The sequence below is a fragment of the Panulirus ornatus genome, chromosome 43 (assembly GCF_036320965.1).
Source record: "Panulirus ornatus isolate Po-2019 chromosome 43, ASM3632096v1, whole genome shotgun sequence".
Lineage (NCBI taxonomy): Eukaryota > Metazoa > Arthropoda > Malacostraca > Decapoda > Palinuridae > Panulirus > Panulirus ornatus.
In genome coordinates, this window is record NC_092266.1 from 19,163,848 (window position 1) to 19,191,368 (window position 27,521).

A 27,521-nucleotide genomic window follows, 5' to 3' on the forward strand; every position below is an offset into this window, starting at 1 on the left:
AACCACGATGGCCCACAGTAAAGATGACCCACACCCAACACATGTATAACTTGTGATGCAATAGTATCTCCTCCAACCAACACACAAACATACCCATGAAACACCACGAAAATCAGCCACAAAATGTCCACACCCCTCTAAACCATAATGAAAAGCCTAAGAAAGATTTGTTTGGTATAACAGCTGCTCACCAATCCTTCACTACCACTGACAGATGCAATGCAATTAAAACCTTAAAGAACTCTTTTACAACAGGCCCTGGCAATACATCAGACTTGCACTTAAGTCAATTTGGCCCATTTGCAGTCTTGAACTTAGGGATCTCATCAAACTCTTCCGGTTACATAACAAAATCCTTAACATCTGTAAGCTTGCCAACATAACACTACTTCTATAACCCTCTAAACTACCCAGTCTTCCCTCCTCCTACCGCCCGTATGCGTTCTGTCCCGTTTTCAAACTACGATAAACTGATCCACAGAAGAATCAAGATCCACAGGAGAATCGAGCAAGATACCCCACTCTTACCCAAACAATGTGGCTGTAGTAGTGAAGGATGTAAATGCAAGGATTTTGCAGATGGGGGTGATAGATTTAAAAGCAAAACTGCAAAGCGTCGGTGTCTGTGTTTGGATGTGTGAGTGAAAGGAGGAACTTTTAGAGTAAATGTAAACAGAAAAATCAAAGTTATGAGACTTAGCAGGGCAAAAGGAAGGGCTAGTAGGGATGTGAGTCTGAAGAGAGAATGTGGAGTGTTTCAAGATACCTGGGAGCGGATTTGGCAGCAAATGGAACCATGGAAGCAGAAGTGAGTTATAAGATGGGTAATGGGGTAAAGATTTTGGGAGCATTGAGGTGTGTGAAAAGAGGATTAGTTATTAAGGACAAAAATAGGTATGTTTGAAGATATAATTGCAGATGAGGGTGGAAGCATTGGAAATGATATGTTTGTGCTGTGAGATGGTTTGATCGAGTAAATAATAAATGGATAAGAAGGTGTGGTAATAAAAAGTGTGGTTGAGAGTAAAAAAAGTGTGTGCTGAGATGGTTTGGACATATGGAGAGAATGAGTGAAGAGAGTGACAAAGAGGATAAATGTGTCAGAAGTGGGGAGCTTGTAAAAGGGAAGACCAAACGAGATGGAAAGATGAAATGAAATATATTTTGAGTGGTTTGGGTCTGAACATGCAGGAGGATAAAGGGTGTGCAAGGCGTAGGTTGAATTAGAACATTGTGGTGTACAGCAGGTGACATGCTGTAAATGTAATGAGAAGGGAGACTCACTATAGTTCGCAGAACTAATTTTCTCATGACAGCTAACCTGTTTTTCCTTGAATCTGATCCTGAAAAATACATCTACAAGATTTTTTTTTGTGAGTTTCAAGGGGACTTTTGAGTTACTCCTGTTAACCCAAATGGTGCATAAAATTTTTTGGCTCACTATAAAGTGACCAAAAGTTAAATAATTTTTTCAATGTATGAACAGGAGCACAAAATATGAAAACCATTATTTATATATTTTATCTATTTTGCTTTGTCGCTGTCTCCCGCGTTTGCGAGGTAGCGCAAGGAAACAGACAAAAAAAATGGCCCAACCCACCCCCATACACATGTATATACATACACGCCCACACACGCAAATATACATACCCATACATCTCAATGTACCCATAAATATACACACAAAGACACATACATATATACACATGCACACAATTCACACTGTCTGCCCTTATTCATTCCCATCGCCACCTCGCCACACATGGAATAACACCCCCCTCCCCCCTCATGTGTGCGAGGTAGCGCTAGGAAAAAGACAACAAAGGCCCCATTCGTTCACACTCAGTCTCTAGCTATCATGCAATAACGCCCAAAACCACAGCTCCCTTTCCACATCCAGGCCCCACACAGCTTTCCATGGTTTACCCCAGACGCTTCACATGCCCTGATTCAATCCACTGACAGCACGTCGACCCCGGTATACCACATTGATCCAATTCACTCTATTTCTTGCCCGCCTTTCACCCTCCTGCATGTTCAGGCCCCGATCACTCAAAATCTTTTTCACTCCATCTTTCCACCTCCAATTTGGTCTCCCACTTCTCCTCATTCCCTCCACCTCCGACACATATATCCTCTTGGTCAATCTTTCCTCACTCATTCTCCCCATGTGCCCAAACCATTTCAAAACACCCTCTTCTGCCCTCTCAACCACGCTCTTTTTATTTCCACACAGCTCTCTTACCCTTACATTACTTACTCGATCAAACCACCTCACACCACATATTGTCCTCAAACATCTCATTTCCAGCACATCCACCCTCCTGCGCACAACTCTATCCATAGCCCATGCCTCGCAACCATACAACATTGTTGGAACCACTATTCCTTCAAACATAGCCATTTCTGCTTTCGGAGATAATGTTCTCGACTTCCACACATTCTTCAAGGCTCCCACGATTTTCGCCCCCTCCCCCACCTTCTATTCTTAGTTTATAAAATACACAGTATTTACCATTGAGGCCAATACTTTAAAAAAATATTGAGCACAAAAAACTACCAAACTATAATTTTTTCTCATGAATTAAGTGTAGAGCATTCCTAGTTCTGTTGTACAAATTATTCACAGGACTTATCATATCCTAAGTACAAGCAGTGAGAATGTGTGGCAGAGGGCACTATGGGTGGTGGGGGCACAGTGGTGGAAGCCACAGGTAAGGTGAATCCCAAAAAAAGGCATTCAACCATCAACTCTGGTCACAAGCAGATTGGTAAGGCATTCACGAACCACCAAGGATTCTCCCTTTGTATGGGTTGCCATCTGTGGCCAGCCAAAAGTGCCTACAGTGCATGCAGAATTCAAGTTATGGTAAGAAATCATGTGCGTAAATTGTGGAAAATAGCACCCTGCTAAGCAAGCATCTACTGACACCTATAGCACCAAGAAGGTTAAAATATGAGCAATGCATTACAGATGAGAAATACAATTCTATTCATTATTCTCTGAAAGCAAACTTGAGGGTTCAGCCTCAAGCTTTTGTTTATTACTGGATGAAGGTTGCCTATCCACATTTTCACAAAATAAAGAATATACAGTTTCTGCCGCAACAGAATACTCTTGAGTTCCTCTTCACAACTAGAACTGTGTACTGAGTTTATGAAATGGTAAACAGACCTGTCAGAAGTGTATCAAAATGTGATTCAATAAACTTCAATACATTGTACACTACATACAACAATAATAAGTATTAAGAGCAATTTCCATGTTTTCTTGTACTATACTGCTAATGACCTTCACAGTATTGTACATGGATGAACTATATCATATTTATACTCTCAAGTGACTTATGTGAAACATAATTGGCAGCATAAATTTTAGTTATGTTCTTTAAGATTATCAGATTAATTGTTTTAATGTACAAAATAAAATGAATTAAATATAGCAGGTCTATCCTCAATATCCTCCCACACTTAATAATGAACTTCTTGTCATTAGTGGCACATAAAGATAATTTCTATAAATATCATTTTATTATTACAGAAAAAATATACAGATTTTGGATAAATCAATCTATTGAATACATTTTTTATAGGGTCTCCAAAATTAGTACATATTCATCAAGTTTCAGTGAGCTAGCAAATTCATTGTTACTGCAATCCCTATGCTGTGGTTAAGGGCAAAGTCTGACATCTGATAAATTACTCCACTCTTACATCGTTTGACACTGATAAATTATTCCACTTGCACATCATAAGCTAATTACTGCATTTAACAGTTGTACTTCCGCGGCAGTACCCTTAGCATAAGCTACAAAAGAACTTCATCATGGCTTAAAGTGGAAATAATTGGTGCTACAGGAAGACCATAGTATATCACTTACATGTAAGGTTTCCAAATATCCAAACGACAATGATCCAAAATACCATGAGAAACACAATTTTTCAATGCAGTAAGAAGGCACACAACAGCTTCTTTTAAAAATCAAATAACTAATCCAGATCCTCATGAATTTTGTGGACAAGATTCATTATAGTAGGCACACATCATCAAAATATTGAGATACAAGTATCACCACAGGAATTATCATAAAGTCTAAAGTAACTTCTGGGTATTTCTGTTCCTGAGGACTATGTAAGGTAGGATATCTAAGGTCATACAATTTACCGATATCTGATCAATAAAAGGTTGTGTAGTATACAAACCAATAAATGTGTATATGGTAATAGAAGCAGAACCTTATACTACAAACTAGTAAATGTGTATAAGGTAAAAGAAACAGAACCTTTTACAAACTCTGAGCGAGTGAAACGTTTTTGATGAGAAAAACATAACTACCTTAGGATTAAGATTTTCCACACTGGGGTAAACAACATTCATGATTAACAAAATCTGAGTTTTGTGAAATAACATGATAGGTAATATGTACAGAAGCCCGATTGGGTAAAATTAAAGCTGTATTAATTCTGAAATACACCTTTAATTATAAATATGCAATAGCAAGTACAAAACATATTTTGTGATGGATTAAAAAAAAGTTCCATGCCATATAACCATGGTAGTATTATGATGATCAGTTTATATATAATATCCAATTAAGAAATGAATAATGATATTCATATAAAAACTAAACTCTGAACCTACTAACAAAATCCTTATTAAGAGGTATTTACATAGGATTGAGCATTTAGCATCCAATCCACCTCAGCCTTTTGAAGGAGGTCCGATTCTACGTCCTTCAGAGCCCACTTGTGTTCTGCAATCTCTAGGGCTTCCCACTCTGCTTTGAAAGCTGCCTTGGGGTCCTGAGGCATAGCCATGGCTGCACCAGACATCTGTTCTTCCATAATACGCGCCTGATCAGCAGCTGTATGGAAAAACAAACATTTCCCCTTGTTAATGTTGCCGAAGATGGATGCATGCATAATCTAGGGTAAATAAGAAGACAGGAAGGTAGGGCATGTAGTCCAAAGAGATTGTAAGAGCAAAGGTGAAGAAATCAGCAAAGTATGGACTGCAAGAAACTGGGTAAAATTTTCTATCTGTATACCAATGTATCAAAAATGAGAAAGGCATGTGAAACAAGAAGAAAAAAGTAAAGAAAATAATGACGAGATGATGTGTAGAGAGTTGTTTATAAAATGATAGGCAGGAAATTAATAGCATGAAGTCTCTAATTGCAGTTATGTGATAAAGCAGGAATAAGAATGCAGTTACCAGGACTAATCTGGCAACTAAAGTGGCAGAAAAAAAGAGAGGTAAAACAGCAACAACAACAACAAAAAATGTCAGCTTTGAAGAGAACAACACTAAGTTTCAAACCATCTGGCTGACAGATTTAGGAAATTCAATGAATGGCATACAAATTGGGGTAGATGAAGGATGATGAAACATGCCTCACTTTTTTCATACCTATCTATAATGCTTTTAAAAGGCTACATGAGACTGTCATGTATAATACAATGTGCACATTTTCTCTTCACCTGTAATCTTTCATTTATTTGATACGAAGAAAAGTGATAATTATCACTGTCATTTTCTTTCTTTTGCACATGTTTGCTGTTTCCTGCATGAGTGGGGGGGCATCCAGAACAAGTGACTGAGCCTTTGAGAAAAAAAATCATTTGGGTTTTCCCTTTGTTCCTTCTTACATTATCATTGTCAAGTAGTACCATTAAAAATGTTGTTATCATCACATCCTTTGGGATATGGGAGAAATACCTGGGTTATAGCACTAAACAAGTACCTAAATCAAAATTGCATTATATCAAGATAGAAGTTTCTATGTAATTTTGGGTTCATGGACCAAAGGCAAAAAATGCATGAAATAAAACTTTCCTAGTGCTACCTCGCAAATGCAGGAGGCAGCGACAAAGCAAAATAATAAAAAAAAAAAAAATTAAAATGCTTTACAAACAATGGAAATAAATGAATCAAATAATATTCAAAACATTAGTAATCATCGGTTCACACACTAAGTAAAAACCTGCCAAATAGAACCATTTGGAAAAATTCAATAAAGAAAACAATTTACCATATTCACCGAGTGTAAGATACTGAACAGAAGACCAATCAGGATTATGGGAGATGGGTAAGGTTTTATCCTCAGTTTTTCTGATCTTTTATATAAACAATTATTACTTCAAGAACTAAGGAAGAACCTATTGAAAACAAGAGTTGAAAAGATTTATGAATAATACATCAAGTTGGCAAATGCACAACCCACTATTTCTCTTCATGTCATTGCATGAACCTGTAAACAGCAAACAGTCAGTAGTTCATGCATTAAGAAAGAATTTGTTGAAACAAGAAATGAAAAGATTTATAAATTATCAAATCAATAACTGTATAATTCATAGAGTAAAAATGAATGTTTTGAAAAGTAAGGTTAATCCTTCACATCTTGGCAAAGAATCTACTTAAAAGGAAGTGTGAAAAAATACATAAATACAACAGTTTACCAAATCATTCACCTTGTAAGATTGGACCTTTTAAAACAAATGAACAAATGGGACCCAGAGAAAGTTTAGGTAAGTTTTTCCTATATTGTTTTCAAAATACATAGGTGATTAATTAGTTCATGCATTAGGTAAGAATCTGCTGAAGGCAACTGTGCAAAAAATGTATAAAATGTATAGAGGCCATACAATTTACAGTAACACTGACTGAGAAAATTATTGCTTTGGACTGTCTAATTGATCGCCTTTAATGGTCACTTCAATGTGTTAAGAGATAGCTCTGATGGCTCCTTTGACAAGTGTCATTTGTTCTTTTCCACTGAAATAACCTTTTATCTACCGAAGGAGTTTCCCCTTTATTCCTAATTGGTGCTTCATATTCTTAATCAGCATCCCATGCAATAGTGTGTAAAATGCTTTCTGCCAATGCACATAAAAAGAATCCATCCAGACTTCACTTTTTGTCTAAGAGTGAGCTCACTGTCTTGTAGGAATCTAAGAGGTTTGCAAATATGATATCCTTTCCCTAAAGAAGTGCATTCTCTCAATTTGGTAATTTCTCCACCAAAAGACATCAGTTTCTTTCAAATTATCTTTCCCAGAACCATAAAGACCAAACTCATCAATGTGACCAGTCTTTAGTTCAGTGCCTGTTCCTGGTCTCCTTTCTTATAGATAGGTGTGACATCTGCCTTTCTCCATTCCCTTTGTACTCTGCCTCTCTCCAGAGTATAATCATCAAGCATACCTGCACATGTCTTCAGCACACATTGTGAAACTTCATCAGGACAATGAGCCTCGTATGGGTCAAGACCTTTCCGCATTCCTTTCATGTCTTTTCTAGATATCTCATTAATTTATAAAACCTCAACTCAACTGCATCACACTGGTGTTGAGGCCGTCCATAGTGTCATCTACATTGAAAACAATTCTGAATCTGTTAATCAGTTCTTTACATATCCTTACATTATCTTTTAACAATTCCTTCCTCCAAATACCTTTGCCTGATTAGCTGGCTTTAACTAAAAACTGACACCTGATGAATTTATGGGAAAAATTTTAATTTTCTCCTAACTTATTCAAACATTCTTTTCTAAGTTTCTTTTTTCCTCCTTTCTAATCCTGGGATATTTGTTTCTTGCTCTCTCTTACCTTATAAATTCTGGCTGACTGGAGTGCCACTATATCTTCACTGCCCATCTCAAAATTCCTTTGTTTTATGTATGTAGGTGTGTGTGTGTGTGTAATTAGTAATTTCCTATTTGCACTGTATGGAGAGGGAGTTGTACACTCATGAGGCCCCATCTTTTGAACATTCTCTACTATCATACAACTACTTAAATCTATGTATGCTGCCTGCATTAACCTTTCCTCAGTCATTTCATTCCATTCATCCCACACTTTTGTAACATAAAAGTACTTCTTTATATTATTTTTAACACATTTCTTTCTGCACTTCATGTTATGTCCTCTAGTTGCTCTATTCTTACACCCCTTAAAAACTTAGCTGTCCATGTCATCGATCTGTTTTAAAAACCTAATGGTTGTGATCAGGTCACCCTTCACTCTTCCAAACTGGGTAAGTTTACAATCTCTAGTCTTTTGCCACAACTTCTCTCTTAATTCTTGTATCATCACTGTTGCTCTCTTCTGGACCTTCTCTATTAGCTCTTTGTGCTACTTTAGGTGTGGTAGCCAAACTTGAGAAGCATATTCTAGTACTGGCCTATGAACAGCTTGCCAAAAATTTCTTTATACATATACTTGAGTGTTATACTAATATTCAACAGCAGACACTTTGTCTCCTTAACTATTCTTCTCATGTGGGACTATGGCAATAGGTTATGGTAGATGATGACTTCTAAGTCCTTCTGAAATGCACAATGCAGAAGCATATTTCCTGCTAGATAATAATCATATTAAGGTCTTTCACTATGTTCCATCTTCATTACTTCACATTTCATCAATGTGAACTTCATTAGCAATGTATCAGACCAAGTGTGGAGTCTGTTTAGGCCCCCTTGTAAACTGATGCAACTCTCCTCACTTTTCACCTTTGCATCACCTGCAAACATATTCAGGAAGGATTCTAAACCATCAAGCAAGTTATTTACAGAGATCGAAATGAGTAATAGTTCCAAAACAAAGCCCTGTGCCACTCTGCTGGTCACCTTGTCCCATTTGTAAAAGGCTCCACTAACATGCATCCTCTGTTTCCTTCTACTGAGATAGTCTATCCACAGAACTGTAGTTTCCTATTTCTTATCGATTTGTACTGTACAGGAGGGGAGTTACAATTTTGGGGCCCCATGTTTTGAACACTCTCTACTACTACAGTCCCATGTCTTAATCGTTCTCTACTACTACAGTACTTCTTAAATCTATAAATGTTGTTTGAATTAACCATCCTATCATTCTATTCCATTTATCCATTACTTTTATAATTTTACATTATTTCTTTACATCTTTTTCAACATCTTTATAGCTTAATTTCATGTTACATACTCTGGCTGCTATATTTCTCAACACATTTTTCCCAGTCCATGCTGTGTGTGTGTATGAACTAGATATCTTTGATGGAATTACTACTGGACAATAAAAAGTAAAAGTATAAAGTATTCCTAACAACTCCAAACACATCCATTCAACACATACCAATCAATCATTCCTTACTTATTTGATCTTCTACTTTCATTCAATGCCATCCAAGACTTTACAGCAGTGTTTCCAAACCTGTTTTCGCTGCAACCTTAATTTTGCCTCCTACAGGAACTCGTAACCCTTAGGTATATCTAAAAGTTTTCATATTTGTAAATGTGCAAAAACAGGCACAAAAATTTCTAATACCTGGCACCTCTAGAGTTCAGCTGAGTGATGCCTTCATCTCTCAGTTATGCTCGATGTCTACACAATTTCGGTGTGCGTGATTGCCAATCTATCTATCTATACGTCTGATGCCAGCTCTAACTGGAGCTCACCCAAGGGGGTTGCCAAGGCAATAGGGTCTCCATAATTAGCAAACTCCAAAGCCGCTTCTTAGCCTTTAGCGCCTCACCCTTAATGGGCCGCTGGTAGTGGGCAACTCTAGCACAGTGTTTGCTGAGGCTCCTACTTAATGTTCCTACTGAATACTTTTACCTAATGCTCCACCCTAAATGTTCCTACCTTCTATTTCTATCTACTGTTCCTACCATTTTGCCAAAAGGAAGGGCTAGCACAGTGCTCACCACAGGAATATCTAGAGTTACAAAGAATGAACTGAGCAAGTTAAGTGTGTTGTCAAGTGTTATGTATGACTAGGGGAGATTATATGTTTGTGGACAGAATGCCAGTAGTCCAAATGTGGGTGAGGCAGAAAGAAAAGACAGCTACCTGGGTCAGAGGAGTGCAACTTCACAACCACTGAGGTACTGGCTCACTGTGCAGCCATCACTAACCCTCCTGATACCCAGGCGAGTAGAACTTATAATATACCTCCCTGGTCACTTGCTGCCTACCAAATACAGCCTAAAGACTGCAAATCTAGCAACTGAAAAATACTGTAGTTAAACAATTTTCATTTGTGAAACACTGCACTTCTAAAATTATCTGAATGCCCTCCGCAACCATGATGTCAGTCACAACCCAAGACTAGGAACCACTGTTACAGTTTTAAATCAAACTGAAATTCAATAGAGTAACAGTATAAGAAGAAAATACAAATACTTACCATTATTCTCTCCAAGAACAAGGGCATAAATAGAACGGAGACCAAAAACATTGAGGAAGTACCAAGAAGCAGATGATACCCATGAAGCATCCAGGGAGACTAGTTCGATTCCCCGTTGAAGCATAGGCTTGAACCTCAGTGTCAGAGGAAAGGGCACTTTAGCTGCAGAAATAACATCAATTATGGTTATCATTCAAAACATGAAATCTACCTGTTACAAACTGCAATTCATGTTACAATTTAGAGACTTAAGTTTAAAATCATTATGAAGATTATTTACCTAACTCTATTACTATTTTGCATACAATTTCTACATCTAAGGCATGTTGACATATGTATGATCTTCCCAAACAACCTCCTTAGCAATCATTACTATACCTCAAGAGTAATTAATATCAAATCCCCTTCTAGTATGAAGCAGTTTTGAAAAATTCTATGGAGCACATTCAATGTTTTGACTTGTACTGAATGGAAAATTCATTCCTGAACAAAAGAATGTAACAAGGTTAAAAATTACTCAAACCTATTGCGACGTGAAGTTACTTTATCAGCCATATAATTTAATCTATATCATTCTTAGTAATTAAATGAGGGCTGAGGAATTAATGGTGTCTGTAATAATCTACTTGTAATTAACTATCTGTATGGTACAAAGAGATAGTTCTACATTTCCAGGGCATCTTTTGAATCACTGCAACAGATTTTTAAACTTCTGTTGCTGCCAACATTCATAATTTCATCACACAATTTATTCTGTTCTTCCTCAGTTGTGGATGGGGCTATGGTTTTGGTACATTACATATGATACAACGGAGCCTTTTCATCTGTTCCTGGTGTTACCTTTTATGAAATGTAATTACCTATTCATATTGTTTGGGGTGGGAGTTCTGCACTCTCAGGGCCCCAAGTCTCTTAAACTTTCTCTAGCATTAGATAAAGACAACTTTTTAAATTGTTGTATACTGTTCACATTCACAATCTCACACCAGTGTTCTTATATTATAAAAGTATTTTTTCTATCTTTCCTAAAAAGTTTCCAGCTCGATTTCAAGTTATAGTGTCTGATTATTCTATCTTTGTACATTTCAAAGAAATGTTTACCATTGACATTGTCAACTTCATCATACAACTTTTAAAACTTTTGTATGCTGTGCTCAGTCATGTCACTTAATTCCATTCATCCATTATACTTAAGCTATAAAAGTATTCATTTGCACCTTTTCTAATGTTTCTTGCTTAATTTCAAGGTACGGTCTCTGCTAGCTGTTCTACCATGTATCTTTCAAAAAACGGTTTACTGATGATATCAACTTTACTAACACATAGCTTTTTAAACTTCTAAAGGATGTCCACATTCACAATCTATTCAGTACATTCCAACCATCCACTTCTTTTGTATATTAAAGTATTTCTTTACATCTTTTCTTATAAGTTTTTTGTTTAATTTCATGTTATGGCCTCTGGTTGATCTGTCTCAGCATCTTTCAAAGAACAATTCATGGCTGACTTCATCAAACTGATTCAACCCTTAAATCGCTCCTATTATCTGTTAGGGAGGTAAATGCAAGAGTCTTGGAAAGAGGGGCAAGTATGAAGTCTGTTGGGGATGAGAGAGCTTGGGAAGTGAGTCAGTTGTTGTTCGCTGATGATACAGCGCTGGTGGCGGATTCATGTGAGAAACTGCAGAAGCTGGTGACGGAGTTTGGTAAAGTGTGTGGAAGAAGAAAGTTAAGAGTAAATGTGAATAAGAGCAAGGTTATTAGGTACAGTAGGGTTGAGGGTCAAGTCAATTGGGAGGTGAGTTTAAATGGAGAAAAACTGGAGGAAGTGAAGTGTTTTAGATATCTGGGAGTGGATCTGTCAGCGGATGGAACCATGGAAGCGGAAGTGGATCATAGGGTGGGGGAGGGGGCGAAAATTTTGGGAGCCTTGAAAAATGTGTGGAAGTCGAGAACATTATCTCGGAAAGCAAAAATGGGTATGTTTGAAGGAATAGTGGTTCCAACAATGTTGTATGGTTGCGAGGCGTGGGCTATGGATAGAGTTGTGCGCAGGAGGATGGATGTGCTGGAAATGAGATGTTTGAGGACAATGTGTGGTGTGAGGTGGTTTGATCGAGTAAGTAACGTAAGGGTAAGAGAGATGTGTGGAAATAAAAAGAGCGTGGTTGAGAGAGCAGAAGAGGGTGTTTTGAAATGGTTTGGGCACATGGACAGAATGAGTGAGGAAAGATTGACCAAGAGGATATATGTGTCGGCGGTGGAGGGAACGAGGAGAAGAGGGAGACCAAATTGGAGGTGGAAAGATGGAGTGAAAAGGATTTTGTGTGATCGGGGCCTGAACATGCAGGAGGGTGAAAGGAGGGCAAGGAATAGAGTGAATTGGAGCGATGTGGTATACAGGGGTTGACGTGCTGTCAGTGGATTGAATCAAGGCATGTGAAGCGTCCGGGGTAAACCATGGAAAGCTGTGTAGGTATGTATATTTGCGTGTGTGGACGTGTGTATGTACATGTGTATGGGGGGGGTTGGGCCATTTCTTTCGTCTGTTTCCTTGCGCTACCTCGCAACCGCGGGAGACAGCGACGAGGTATAAAAAAAAAAAAAAAAAATTATCTGTCAATCCTTATAGGCCTGCTTCCATCATCACATGATTAACATTTTTCCGAAGCTAATTCATGATAACAATGATGGCCTCTAGCAATCAATACTGATGCCCATTATATATGGGGAAAAAGGACCATGATCCTCAGTTTGCTGCTAATCATCTGAGAAGATGCGTGTGCCAAAACCTCTCACATGGTGACACTTCATGTGACATGAAGATTATGCTCACCCTATGGGAAATTCTGAAGATGTTAGACAATCTTTGTGATGAAAATTAAGTGTTATCATCAGATGTAGCATCTTGTGAGGAGAAATAGAAAAGATTATAAGTGCAATGTGATCTGATCGACTATGACAATGATCAGGATGGAAGAAGCCAGCATGGGAAATACTAGGTGCCTTGTCTCCTGCACCATTGCACTCAGTTTTTTCACGGTGACATGAGAATGACTTTATACCAAGATCATCTTTCTTTGACTGATGTAACTAACTTTATTTGGTATACTAGCATGCTGAAGCACCTCCTTTCTCGTGGAGATGTTTATTTCTCATCTAGAATCAACACATTACAATGTGCTTTGGAAATAAGGCAGAACAGCACTTCGTTTGTTCAGAAAATCACTCATATTACTAATGCCATAACCATGTCTCAAAATTCTAACAAAAAAGAGGGCAATTCAAAGATCATAATGGTATACAAAACACACTTCCAGCCACATGTCGCATGTCTAGTTCTCACTCAAGACTGCCTAACATACACTATAAACTTTATAACTTTGAATATGACACTTTTATATACATATTCAGCACTGTCTTCCAGATGAATAGTATAAGTACCCAAAAACATCACATATCTAACACTGTATTAGCATGTTATGAGATGCAACAGAGCATAACATTAAGTCTGGTGCAACCTTTCCTCACCATTTGAGTCTTGCATTATGGTAATCTGGTTTGTTTATTTCAGATCACTTCTGTGTCAGTCTTTACACTGATTTCTCATACAGGCACATCTCTGATGGAGAAGATGATGAAATATATTCATACCATGCAACACATTCTTATACTTTCCATACTTTCTACCATTACTTACTCTATACTCTTTGTATAAATAGTTTTGCACTCTACATTTCTATATACCTTTCCATCACTATGTTCTTTTCCCAGGGAGTGAATATCTCTGAAGCTCTCACCAATACACAACCCAAAATCACATTCCCTATACTATGTATCAGCTAATTTTCCCATTTGCTCTCTTCTTATGGTGTAAACGTTAAAAAAGTATCCTTCTGAATGGATCTGATGAACTTCAAAATGACCAATATAACTTGTGTTGTTTCAGTAGTGTTGGTAATTGTGAATGAGAAAAATTTCCTAATAATTATTGTAAACCTAATCCATAGGAATTTCCACTGAAATATGAAATCAATACAACATTCATTATGGCAAATGACAAAATAAGTCGCTAACAATTAGTATATTACAATATGAAAACAGGACTACCAGTACGAGGACAGACAAGTGGACATTTCTCAAAACCTTCATCCTTGATACCATACTGTTTCACACAAAAAGTGATGAAACACTTTTTCTGTGAGTACATGCACACATGGCACTCTACTTGTGTCATTGCTCCTTTTCCTTTTGATGGCAGAAGTTTTAGAATGTGCTGACATACCTCCTTTGACTACCAGTCTGTCTTGGGCACCGCTACCACTATCAGCTTGTCAAGGGTGGTGGAGCTTGCCTCCCTTCTCTTTGCATAATCCAACCAAAACTGCTCTAGAGTCATTTACTGTCTCACTTTTCTCACAAGTAGATAAATATCATAACTGTTCCAGTACTAAATTAGTTCATCCAACAATCTATATATTTTCCACAGGGAGTGCCATGCACACATCCTGCAGGGTGAAAACTATGCATTTATAAAGTTGGGTGTCAAATATAGATAGAAGAAATTTTCCTACACATTCATAGGGATGGCAGAGACCTCTCTTAGCTACTAATGGTACAATAATTCAACTAGATACTTAAAATGAGGCAGGAAAAGTTAGCCACCTGTAAATGAAAGCAGGCCTATAAGGAATGCCAGACAAGAATGGAAGCAGGTTAAATTTCCAAACACACGTAAAGTCTAAAGGCAAACACACAAAATAAAACAATAAAACATAAACCAAAACATCACATAACAGGTCCTTGGACACTGCAACCCCTGTAACCCTTTGCAATGTTGGCCAGTACACCTACTCACTCCTATCAGTGTTGCATGGTCAATGGAGAACCCCTTTGAATACATAAAAATCAAGGGTACAGTTCATATATTACTGTTAACTGATATTTACAGATCTTCCAAATCCTGTAAATGATTAAGAACAGTTTTATTCATCTCAAAACAATCATATGTTCCATACAAAACATTTAGACATGAAACACACTTGTAACAAATCCTGAAAAAGTCCAGTTGATCCAGCCTCCAATTGCTATCATGGGCAACATATTAGTTAATTGTCCTTTTAGCATTTCTACCATCATATTGGGGTCAGTCATGGGTTGTGGGGCTGATGCACGTTTTACTGTCTTAAGGTAACCTGTGAAAACAAACATTATTGAATTATAATGTGATTTCAGCAATCATTATATACCTCATTCTCATTCATTATAAGGGTTGCATTTCATTTCATTAAGTTACATTTCTAGTTTCTGCAATAATTACAAGTGCAATATTTGAAGCATATTTTCCCATCAAAACTCATGGGACTTTTGAGGTACCTTGGGTAATTTTTTCGAGCAAAAAACAGTGCTACAGAATAGTACATATTAAGTGCAGTGATGCGGCACAATACTACTGACAAATACTGAACATTCAACATTTTCAGTAAATAAAGCAAGAGTCATGGGAAGTGGCTTGACGTGTAAAAAATAGTATGTTAAGGCAGCTACAGTGGATGCAACTGCAGTTGAATTTCTTAAGAAAGGGGGAGTTACTGTGCTATTAATTGGTTTTTAAAGATTTTCAAAGTAGTGTCAATTGGGAAGGAGTGATTGCCCTTAAGAATAGATTCATTTGATTCATATCTATTTCTGCTACAATAATTTTGTAAATTTCATGAAGACTTTTGTACCTGATTCATCGTTGTTGAAGAAATGTCTGCGCATGAGGAAAGATTGCTCAGGTATGTATTTCCCATTCTCCCGCAACATTCTTGCTCGAATCATGGCCTGGCTGTAAATTTTCAACATAAGTCTTACTTTCAAACAATTGATATTTTACACTCTAACTTAAAAGCAATGCTATTTGGCAAATCATCATTGATAAGTTATGATTATGTGTGATATCACAATTCTGAACCTTTAAACTTTATGCTACATATAGCAATCAGTTTTCTGAGGGATCCCTGAAAAGTGTCAATAATCCACAAAAATAAATGAATCATCAATTTGACCTTTTCTGTGAAATCTTCAAAATCAAAAGAAACTAAGTTTTCTAAATATGTCAATAAAATTCCTTGAAATCCATATTATAAAGAAATATGACGATTCACATCAAATGTTAAAACACTGGTCTCCCATAAATGATACATGAATCTGCTTAACTAAGACAATAAACAGCTGAAATAATTTTCATAAAATACAGAAATCTAATGGTTGTAATGGGGAAAAGGTGGTGGTAGTGATAATAGCAAAGGTGACAGCAGAGGTGGTGGTAATGGCAGTAGCAGTAAGACAGTAACTGGGGGTTATAGAAGTGGTGGTAGTAGTAATGGTACTGGGCATAATTATAAATTCTAAGTTATCAGGGGAAGAATAAATCAATAAAAATATTAAAAAATATGGAAAACGTAATGGCTAATATAAAGATATCCCTTATATATGAAAGATGAATATGATAAAAAATAAATAGTAATCTCTACAGGACTTTGCTGCAGCTGTTTAGAACCCATAAGTGAAGAAACATAGAGCTAAATATGATTGAAAGAGTACCAAGAACTACCACTTGTCAGCAGCTTCCTTAAAAATGTACGTTATGAGAAAACTGAATTTTCTTTGCTTGCCTAAACTCCAAATACCACGGAAAATTATATGTCACAAAGTTTCACTCGTGAAATTTAAGAACCTTGGGCTTCAGGAACCTTTAGAAAAGTTCTGGATAATACATGGACTCTTTTAGAATTTGGTTGTGGAATAATTATAAACCAAAAACAAAAATAAATAAGTAAAGCCCTATATTGCTTGAATCTTGGTTGTTTTACTTTTCTTATATGGTTATCTTTCATTTCATAAGAGAAAAAATGTTTAACACATTAAATTTTCAGTGATATTCATTGGTATTTGGTGACATTTGGAATTAAGGGAGATTTTAAGAACATAAGACAAGCAGTGATATGACTATGTTATTCAAATGTGTGGAAGGACTGGAAGAAAGTGACAAAGAGCAATGTGTCATACCTGCAAAGAAGAAGGCAAGAGACCACAATTACAGATTATGTAGGTAAAACACTAGAGGTCACAGTTATGGATTACGTAGGTAAGTAAATCTCTAAAAGAGATGCCAATTTTATAGGTTTGATATCTTAGTTTTTCTCTCAAGGAATCTTTGTTGCTACCAGAAGGAATAATATAAAAGAGTGGAGTTTTGCTATACTACCCTTTAAAACTATCTTTCAATATCAAATCATTTGTGATAGCATCATAAGAGATGGGGAAAATGTGGGGTTAATACAATAAAAGGGACTATAAAATGAAATAACATGAAATTTTAACATGGACTGACTGTATTTGTAAAGAAATTATCATCATGCATTCCTATGTAAAATGTACAATATTCCTATTATCTCTGCCATTTTCTTTCATTTGATTGGCAAAGTAAATAGATAATTCAGATGAGTAAAGAGATTCAAGACTCAGGCCTTGCGAGGGAGAGATCTCATAAGCATTAATTTGAGCCCTACATTAATGTAAACAACTGAACTTGCCCATATCTACAAAACTCATATCGTTAGATTCAAACATTACAAGGTATGAGAACACTCACAGGAATGCAGGAATAATAATTAACTATTGGCATTCCTCCACTCTATAGGTTAGTTTTCTTGTTCTATTACATTATCTGCCTTTTATATTGATATCTGACTCAAATAAAGCTCTACAGGATCCGAGGAAGCACCAAGTGATTTTTTTGGTCAGCTGTCAGCAAGCTGGTCAATTTCGTAATGTCCTCATGTGAACCATGCGGACCTTAGAAAACTACATCAGGATGCCATATGTATCCTTTCTGTTTGTTTAGTGTTTGCATGAATTCAACTTATACCATTCTAGGTTGATTCTGAGTGCTTTTCCTCCACAATTTCTTTGGACTTCAAAGTCCAGCCCTCTTTAAAAAAGCAAAATATATGGAGTGTTACAGATGATACATCAAAAATCCCATTCTTTACATTATCTACACACACTGCATTAATCGTTCCTAAAAATTCTGTTCAACACTATCATCTAAAAAGGTGGCGTCTGTAAACTACTAAATTACCATTTTATAAAAGGGCGTCTGTAAACTATAAAGTTACAGTTTTATAAAGTGGGAGGATGAAGCAATGCTAGGCAATACAGTTTTCCACACACAATAACTGAGGTAAAATTCATTACCAGATGTGACCATAGGCCGAAGTGCTGTAGGTGGCTCGAGGGCAGTCGCTCCACACGACAATGTGTTGAGGGCAATACAGACCTATGTTTATCCTAACCTAACCTAAGTTTGAGGGTGAGGTGTAGGGAGAATTTGAGAGTGAACATTGGCCTGATTTGACCTCTCCACACGTTCCTGTAGGGCGACTGTCCGGAGTAGAAACTGTTCTCTGAGCATCGTTGCCTGTACCAAAAGCACTCAATCTCTTTAAAATAAATGATATGATGATAACTGAATTGGGGACACAATAGTTACCAACCAATTCCATACAAATACAAATAGGTAAAGTAAGTACTGCCTAAAATATATGTATGAAAACAGATTCAGTGTTAAAGATCTCACCTATCCTGAAGCTGGGTTAGGTCCACCTTCTTTTGAGTTGAAATTAATACACTCACATAATGTCTCAAAATACCGCAAAGAAAAGTGATAAGTACTATGGGTAAAAAGACCCATAGTCTTATGTCAGAATCAAGTAGCAGTTCAGCCATGGTTACGACGTCGCTTATCTTCAACTACAAACTTCACTGTTGATCGATGGTGGTGGCGTCATAGAAAATGTGACTCTGAGATACACATATACATTTTCATGGTACTATTCTTGTAGCATTAGTAATTTCAACTCTTTTCTTAATTTTTCTAACTGTAAATGGTAAATAAGCTGTGTTGGTTCAGGCCACACTGAATTCCGTAGGTAGACTACAAATCATATACCATGGAGCAACATAACTATACTAATTTACTTTAATTCGTATGTATTTACCGATTTTAATTTCATTAGTTAGTTAGTATACTCTGAATTGTAAAAAGAGAATTCAATTCTAGTAGGACTGCATTACAATTCCATGGGGAACGAATAAAGATAAAAGTGTACCACGCCAGAGATGACCAGTCAAAAAAAAAAAAAAAAAAATCATGATGGATTTTACCAAATGATTGCCAAAGGTATAAGATAAATCAACATGGCCTAGTCGATGTGTTCTAACAGAGAGTCAAGTTATTCAATTTCAACCTCTGACACAACACACATTAGTAATGGATTTTCAATATATTGCCATCTTGAATTTCAGAGAATTGTATATTATCATGGGCAGAAAGTTCCCGAAAGAGACCGAATCTGCATAATCAATCCAGTTAATGGAATTAATGCGGCCAAGCCCTTTTCACATCTAAAAAGATCACATCAGCTGTACAAGGTTTTCTTTTCTTACGGGTGCTAGAGACCACAAGTTTAAGAGGGGTCTTAGATGCTGTAGATGGAGAATATCACGCCTAAATGCAGTTTGCAAAACATGATTTTTCATTGTTCATCATGAAGCCTCAACAGTTGACATAGATAAAACAAATAAGGACAGAGTTGAACAGATGATTCTGGGCACTTAGACGGCCCAGCAGATATTATATATTAATACTGTTTGACAAATATCACTGATGTAATTTTGTTGGCTTTTCCCAACAGATAACATACAACCTTGCTCTCTTATAGATGAAGACACATTGTACCACACAGATTAAACCTGTACCAAAAAAACTGACCGGCTGTCAGATGTTTTACCCATGAGGGAAAACATTTCTTTGCTGTTTCTTTCCTTTTCACGTCTTCTTTCCAACAACCAACTAGGTCAATTTGAAACTTATTAAAGATCCGTTTGACAACCCAATTTGAGGCCTTATGACTTGACCTGTAGGGATTATGTCAAAGGTCAGCGGTATTAAGGGTGTAGTAAAGGTCTTTGACCTGACCTGTACAGGTGCAGGGAAGATGAGAGGGTAACATGAAGATGGGGGTGTTTGAAAATAATCTTTCACCAGACCCATAATGGGGAAGTGTATAGTGCAGATATGGATATAATTTTTAAATCCAAAGAACCTTGACAAATCATTTGTGACAGTACATGTGAAGTTGTTTCTTAAGTGTGTCAGCACACTTACTTAGTATGAATGGTGATTAGGACCATAAGCCTAGTATGGATCAAGACCCCTAGTATTGTTAATCTTTTCTACATATCAGTGCTTTCTAAGACCTCCTCCCTATTCCATCCATAGTGAAAACTCTTGAACTTGTCATTCAGTTCCTCATATATCCTTACATCAACCTTTTACCTCTGACTCCCTTATTCTCATAAGTTGCTTTCACTAACCGTTTACTCCTGATAAAAAGTTTTGGATTTTCTCCATATTTGTCAGCAATATTCTTTTCAAAGTTTCTTTATTCCTTCTTCTTACCATATTCCACTAAAAGTACAGTGCATTTTTTCTGGTACTTTCCTCAAATTCCTTTTTCATTTACCACTAATTCAATTTCAACTGAATATCTTTATTTTCAGTTCCACATTACCATCCCAACATTTGGTACCCTCTCTCTAGTATTGCTGGAGGTGTTCTATCCTTGTCTATTTTTTATTCTTTCCATTTTGAATGTTTGCTTTTCCCCTTGATTATCACATTTCATAAAACCCCCACTGAACTACACCTCAAGTTTCTTAGCAAATGTAACCAGTGAGGAGTTATCCCCATTTGTCATGCTATCATATGGAGAGAATGAAATTGTAAGATGCAGTCCTATAGCCTCTAGCACTGTAATCTCTTGAAGAGCATGTCTTTTTTCTTTCCTTTTCTGTCTCTAGATAATGCATGAAATTCTTCCAGTCCATAAATGATCAGCGATTAGAATATGAACTTTCTGGTTTACTAATCTTTGTAATTTTGGTGCAACTAATTTTATGGGTAAATCTGTTGATTCATCAACATCCGAATAACTATAATTTTCATTTTGCTATTAAGCACTAATCTTGTAAGCTCTGCACTTTTGTAAGCTTTTCATCTCCCATCTCAATTTTCCCAATTACCCGTCTCAAACAGTGCATATTCTTTTTCGAGTTTCATTCAATTTCCTGTATATCTCTGCTTTAGTGTTCCCAGATCTCTTGTCTTACTGCATGTCCTCATGTTCTTAGTCTGCTGACCTGCCCTAGAAACTGCTCCTACTCCAGCTCACTATTTTCACTAGTTTCCTACTCTGTTAAGTGTATTTCCTCTTACTCAGCAGCCTCTCAGACATCAGCAATACACCCATAGGTTTAGTTGTGAAAAGAGACAGGGTCTTTGGAGTGTGAGTTTGATTGGAGAGAACTTGAAGGATGTGGAGTGTTTACGAACTTGGAGTGGACATACAAGCAAACTGAATGATGAGAAGAGCAGTGAGCCATAGGATCAGTGAGGGGTCATCATGGGTATGGGTATGTTTGATTGTATAGCAGTCCTGTCTGTACTGTATTGACGCGAGGAATGGGCTTTAAAAATAAATGTAAGGATAGGATGAATGTGTCAGAAATGACATGTTTGAGGTCGTTATGTGGAGTGGGGAAGGTAGACTGAATAGAAAATGGCAGGTGAACAGAACTGTGTGGTTGTAAAAGGAATACAATGAGAAAGCTGAAGTGGGTGAGGTAAAATGGTTAGGACTTATGGAGAGGAAGCATGAGGAGGGAATGTCTCAGACTGTATAAATGTCATAAGTGGAAGGAATAAGGAAAACAGGAACCAAGGAAGTGAAAGAATGGAGTAAAAGTTGTTTTCAAATCTCATGGCCAAAACAAGCAGGAGGGTGCAAGGAATGCATGCAGCAAATTGAGCTTTGTAGTTTACAGGGAATGTGCTATCAGTGAGCTAAACGTGGGAATAAGAAGCAGTTAAAGAAACAGCTGAAAGGTCTGTGAGGCCTAATTGTGGATAGGGGGCTTTGATTTTAGGGCATCATACATGACAGCTCCAGAATAGATGTGAGCTAAAGAGTGTGTGCTGAAATGGTTTGAACACAAGAATAGAACGAGTGAGATGTTGACGAAGAGGATATTGTGTCAAAATTAGAGGGGACAAAAAGAAAGGGGAAGCCAAAGTGAGGATGAAAGGATGGAGTGAAAAAGCTTTCTTCCTCAGGGATTAAACGTGCAAGAGAGTATAAGACATGTATGGAATAGTGTGAAGTGGAGCGATGTGACGAACAGGGGGCAACGTACTGTCAATGGACTAGACCAGGGCATATGAAACAGCCAAGGAAAGCCACGGAAAGGTTTGAGGGACCTAGTTGTGAATGGGAAATGTCAAACAAGTATGGAAAAAGTACGTTATTATACTATGCCCCTTCTTTGTGTTCCTGAAGTCCACAACTTTCATTGGCTTAAAAATCTCAAGTTATAAGCACCCAATACTCACATATTCCTGTATTATGTTAATCATTAAATATCACATTAAATTAATACAAATGACTGTATAAATGGAGTTCATACTGAGGTTCTAGTGACATACTCTGTATTCAGGATCAGATATTAGATGAAAACAAAATTCTTCATTAATTTCTTTTTACATAATTTCTTCAAAATTCATAGTTTCTATAGAGTTTAGTAACAGGAAGTAAATTCAAATTCATGAAATATCAACAGAATATAAAATCTATTGCCTACACTTTGCTACCTTAAGGTTTACTGAATAAAAAATATAAAATGGTTACAAGAAATAGCAAAGCAATGTACAGTTCCACACCCTTGAGGTACTTTTATCTTTACAGGTAAACAAAACACAAAGTACTTACAACAGTTTAATGATCATAAGAAAGGATTTCCTTCACAGCATTCATTTTGAACAATGTTCAATCATACAAAGAACAACTGTTTACCAAACCTGGATTCATACAAATTCTCTGAAATTTGCAACTTCAACACAACTCTGTTACTCCAGAAACTTTAAAAATTTCGTAAAGTCCTAAGTTTAATCCAAATGAATGATGAGTTATTTACAGACATGATATTCACTAAATGTAATTTATTTCCAGTGCATGGAAGAGTTTTATAACTGTGCCAACAGAGTTTAGTTCAATGTGCTCATCTTAGCTTTCTCATTCCTGTTCTAATCATCATGAATGACCATGTTTTCAACAACTCTATATATTGTTTAAATAAAACCTTGATGATGGGTTTTCAAAATGGTCCATGATTAATATTTACATCCAGATAAACAAGTCCACAGCACGGTCTATGCTTATGGAATACTAATAACTGTATCATTCATGTGATAAATGCACTAAAATCAGTACTGTATAAGAAAAAATGTGGGTTGTAAAAAACTTGCCAGCCTGTCAAGTGAGCATGTGATTAATCTGTCGAATTAAACACGATTTCTCAATCTTAGTTCAAATATCTTTTTTGATAAATTGCATAAATTATTCCACTGCCAACTCCCTAGTGATTGAAGAAATCTTTTTTGTTAACGACTTTTTATGTGCTAATCAGCAAATGTTTCATGTACCTTTAGTCTTCTAGGTCATATCAGTGTTTAAAAGTGTAATCTCTTGTGAATCATCTATATATATATATATATATTATATATATATATATATATATATATATATATATATATATACATATATAACGTTCTGAGAGCGTTGAAAAATGTGTGGAAGTTGAGAACATTATCTTGGAAAGCAAAAAAGGGTATGTTTGATGGAATAGTGGTTCCAACAATGTTACATGGTTGCAAGGTGTGGGCTATAGATCGAGTTGTGGGGAGGAGGGTGGATGTGCTGGAAATGAGATGTTTGAGGGCAATATGTGGTGTGAGGTGGTTTGATCGATTAAGTAATGAAAAGGTAAGAGAGATGTGTGGTAATAAAAAGTGTGGTTGAGAGAGCAGAAGATGGTGTTTTGAAGTGGTTTGGTCACATGAAGAGAATGAGTGAGGAAAGACTGACAAACAGGATACATGTGTCAGTGGTGGATGGAACGAGGAGAAGTGGGAGACCAAATTGGAGGTGGAAAGATGGAGTGAAAAAGATTTTGAGTGATCAGGGCCTGAACATGCAGGAGGGTGAAAGGCGTGCAAGGAATAGAGTGAATTGGAACGATGTGGTATACCGGGGTCAACGTGCTGTTAATGAATTGAATCAGGGCATGTGAAGTGTCTGGGGTAAAACATGAAAAGTTTTGTGGGGCCTGGATGTGGAAAGGGAGCTAGAAACAGTGTGAACGAATGTGGCCTTTGTTGTCTTTTCCTAGTGCTACCTCGCACACATGCAGGGGAGAGGGTTGTTATTTCACGTGTAGCAGGGTGGCGACAGGAATGAATAAGGGCAGACAGTATGAATTATGTACATGTGTATATATATGTATATGTCTGTGTGTGTATACATATGTATACGTTGAGATGTATAGGTATGTATATGTGCGTGTGTGGACATGTATGTATATACATGTGTATGTGGGTGGGTTGGGCCATTCTTTCGTCTGTTTCTTTGCGCTATCTCGCTAACGCGGGAGACAGCGACAAAGTATAATAAATAATATATATATATATATATATATATATATATATATATATATATATATATATATATATATATATATATATACATACATATATATATTTCTTTCGTCTGTTTCCTTGCGCTACCTCGCAAACGCGGGAGACAGCGACAAAGCAAAAATATATATATATATATATATATATATATATATATATATATATATATATATATATATATATATATTTCATTATCATTATATGTAATCACTTTTTCCCATGTCAGTGAGGTAGTGCCAAGAAATTGGAGAAGAATGGCCCATCCACTCATATACACATATATACATAAATGTCCATATACACACAAATACATGCATATACACATCAACATATACATACATGCACATATACATATACACATGTATATATTCATATTTGCTTGCCTTCATCTATTCCTGTTGCTACGCTGCCTCACAGGAAACAGCATCGCTACCCCATTTCAGCGAGGTAGCGCCAGGAAAACAGACAAAAAGGGCCACATTCATTCACACTCACTCTCTAGCTGTCATGTGTAATGCACCAAAACCACAGCACACTATCCACATCCAGGCCCCACAGACCTTTCCATGGTTTACCCCAGATGCTTCATGTGCCCTTGTTCAGTCCACTGACAGCACATCAACTCCAGCATACCACATCATTCCAATTCACTCTATTCCTTGCAAGCCTCTCACCCTCCTGTATATTCAGGCCCCAATCGCTCCAAATCTTTTTCACTCCATCGTTCCACCTCCAATTTGGTCTCCTACTTCTTGTTCCTTCCACCTCTGACATATATATCCTCTTCGTCAATCATTCTGTCTATATGTCCAAAACATTTCAACACACCTCTTTAGCTCTCTCTCAACCACACTTTTTATTTGCACACGTTTCTCTTACCCTTTCATTACTCACTCGATCAAACCACCTTACACCACATATTGTACTCAAACATTTAATTTCCAACACATCCACCCTCCTCTGTACCACCCTATCTATGGCCCATGCCTCGCAACCATACAACATTGTTGAAACTACTATTCCTTCAAACATATCCACTTTTGCACTCTGAGACAACGTTCTTTCCTTCCACACATTCTTCAAAGCTCCCAAAACCTTTGCCCCCTCCCCCACCCTGTGACTCACTTCCACTTCCATGGTTCCATCTGCTGCTAAGTTAACTTCCAGATATCTAAAACACTTTCCTCTCTTCCTATTCGTACACATGACTTACATCCCTGGAGATGGGGGAGAAAGAATACTTACCATGTATTCCCTGGGTGTCCTAAAAGGTGACTAAAAGGAGAGGGAGCAAGGGGCTGGAAATCCTCCCAAACATTTTTTACTTTTCCAAAAGGAGCAGAGAAGGGGGCCAAGTGAGAATTTTCCTTCTCAGGCTTATATATATATATATATATATATATATATATATATATATATATATGTTGTTGACTGGTTGGTGAGGATATTCAATGTATGTATGGCTCATGGGGAAGTGCCTGAGAATTGGCGGAATGCATGCATAGTGCCACTGTACAAAGGCAAAGGGGATAAAGGAGAGTGTTCAAATTACAGATGTATAAGTTTGTTGAGTAGTCTTGGGAAATTATATGGGAGGGTATTGATTAAGAGAGTGAAGGCATGTACAGAACATCAGATTGGGAAAGAGCAGTGTGGTTTCAGAAGTGGTAGAGGATGTGTGGACCAGGTGTTTGCTTTGAAGAATGTATGTGAGAAATACTTAGAAAAACAAATGGATTTGTATGTAGCATTTATGAATCTGGAGAAGGCATATGATAGAGATGCTCTGTGGAAGGTATTAAGAGTATATGGTGTGGGAGGCAAGTTGCTGGAAGCAGTGAAAAGTTTTTATCGAGGATGTAAGGCATGTGTACGAGTAAGAAGAGGGGAAAGTGACTGGTTCTCAGTGAATGTCAGTTTGCGGCAGGGGGGGTGTGATGTCTCCATGGTTGTTTAATTTGTTTATGGATGAGGTTGTCAGGGAGGTGAATGCAAGAGTTTTGAAGAGAGGGGCAAGTATGCAGTCTGTTGTAGATGAGAGGGCTTGGGAAGTGAGTCAGTTGTTGTTCGCTGATGATACAGCGCTGGTGGCTGAGAATCTGCAAAAACTGGTGACTGAGTTTGATAAATGTATGAAAGAAGAAAGCTGAGACTATATGTGAATAAGAGCAAGGTTATTAGGTACACTAGGGTTGAGGGACAAGTCAGTTGGAAGGTAAGTTTGAATGGAGAAAAACTGGAGGAAGTGAGGTGTTTTAGATATCTGGGAGTGGATTTGGCAGCAGATGGAAGTGGAAGCAAGTCACAGGGTGGGGTAGGGGGTGAAAGTTCTGGGAGCTTTGAAAATGTGTTGAAGGCGAGAACATTATCTCTGAAAGCAATAATGGGTATGCTTGAAGGAATAGGCGTGGGCTATAGATTGGGTTGTGTGTAGGAGGGTGGATGTGTTGGAAATGAGATGTTTGAGGACAATATATGGTGTGAGGTGGTTTGATCTCGAGTAAGTAATGAAAGGATAAGAGAGAGGTGCGGTCATAAATAGAGTGTAGTTGAGAGAGCAGAAGAGGGTGTATTTAAATGGTTTGGTCACACAGAGAGAATGAATGAGGAAAGATTGAAAAAGAGGATATGTATGTGTCAGAGGTGGAGGGAACGAGATGTGGGAGACCAAATTGGAGGTGGAAGGATGGAGTGAAAAAGATTTTGAGTGATCAGGGCC

At 37.2% G+C, this 27,521-nt stretch overlaps 1 protein-coding gene across 1 annotated transcript; it reads right to left on the reverse strand.

Moving 5' to 3' along the window:
- Window positions 1-3,512: 3,512 nt before the first annotated feature.
- EMC3 (ER membrane protein complex subunit 3) lies at window positions 3,513-18,977 on the reverse strand. Its single transcript, XM_071687140.1, has 5 exons — window positions 18,791-18,977; window positions 15,894-15,994; window positions 15,207-15,359; window positions 10,166-10,327; window positions 3,513-4,865 (listed from the first exon to the last, which is right to left on the reverse strand). The coding sequence occupies exons 1-5, from the start codon at window positions 18,937-18,939 to the stop codon at window positions 4,657-4,659; spliced, it is 774 nt and encodes a 257-aa protein (XP_071543241.1). The 5' UTR covers window positions 18,940-18,977; the 3' UTR covers window positions 3,513-4,656.
- Window positions 18,978-27,521: the final 8,544 nt, after the last annotated feature.

Bases quoted from the DNA above. Each gene is read 5' to 3' on its own strand.
- EMC3 (XM_071687140.1), bottom strand. From the start codon at position 18,939: ATGGCTGAACTGCTACTTGATTCTGACATAAGACTATGGGTCTTTTTA. The intron at 15,995-18,790 runs GTGAGATCTTTA...GAAAATTTACAG, and splicing joins CTAACCCAGCTTCAGGATAG to CCAGGCCATGATTCGAGCAA. The intron at 4,866-10,165 runs GTAAGTATTTGT...TTTTCCATACAG, and splicing joins TGTTCTTGGAGAGAATAATG to CTGCTGATCAGGCGCGTATT.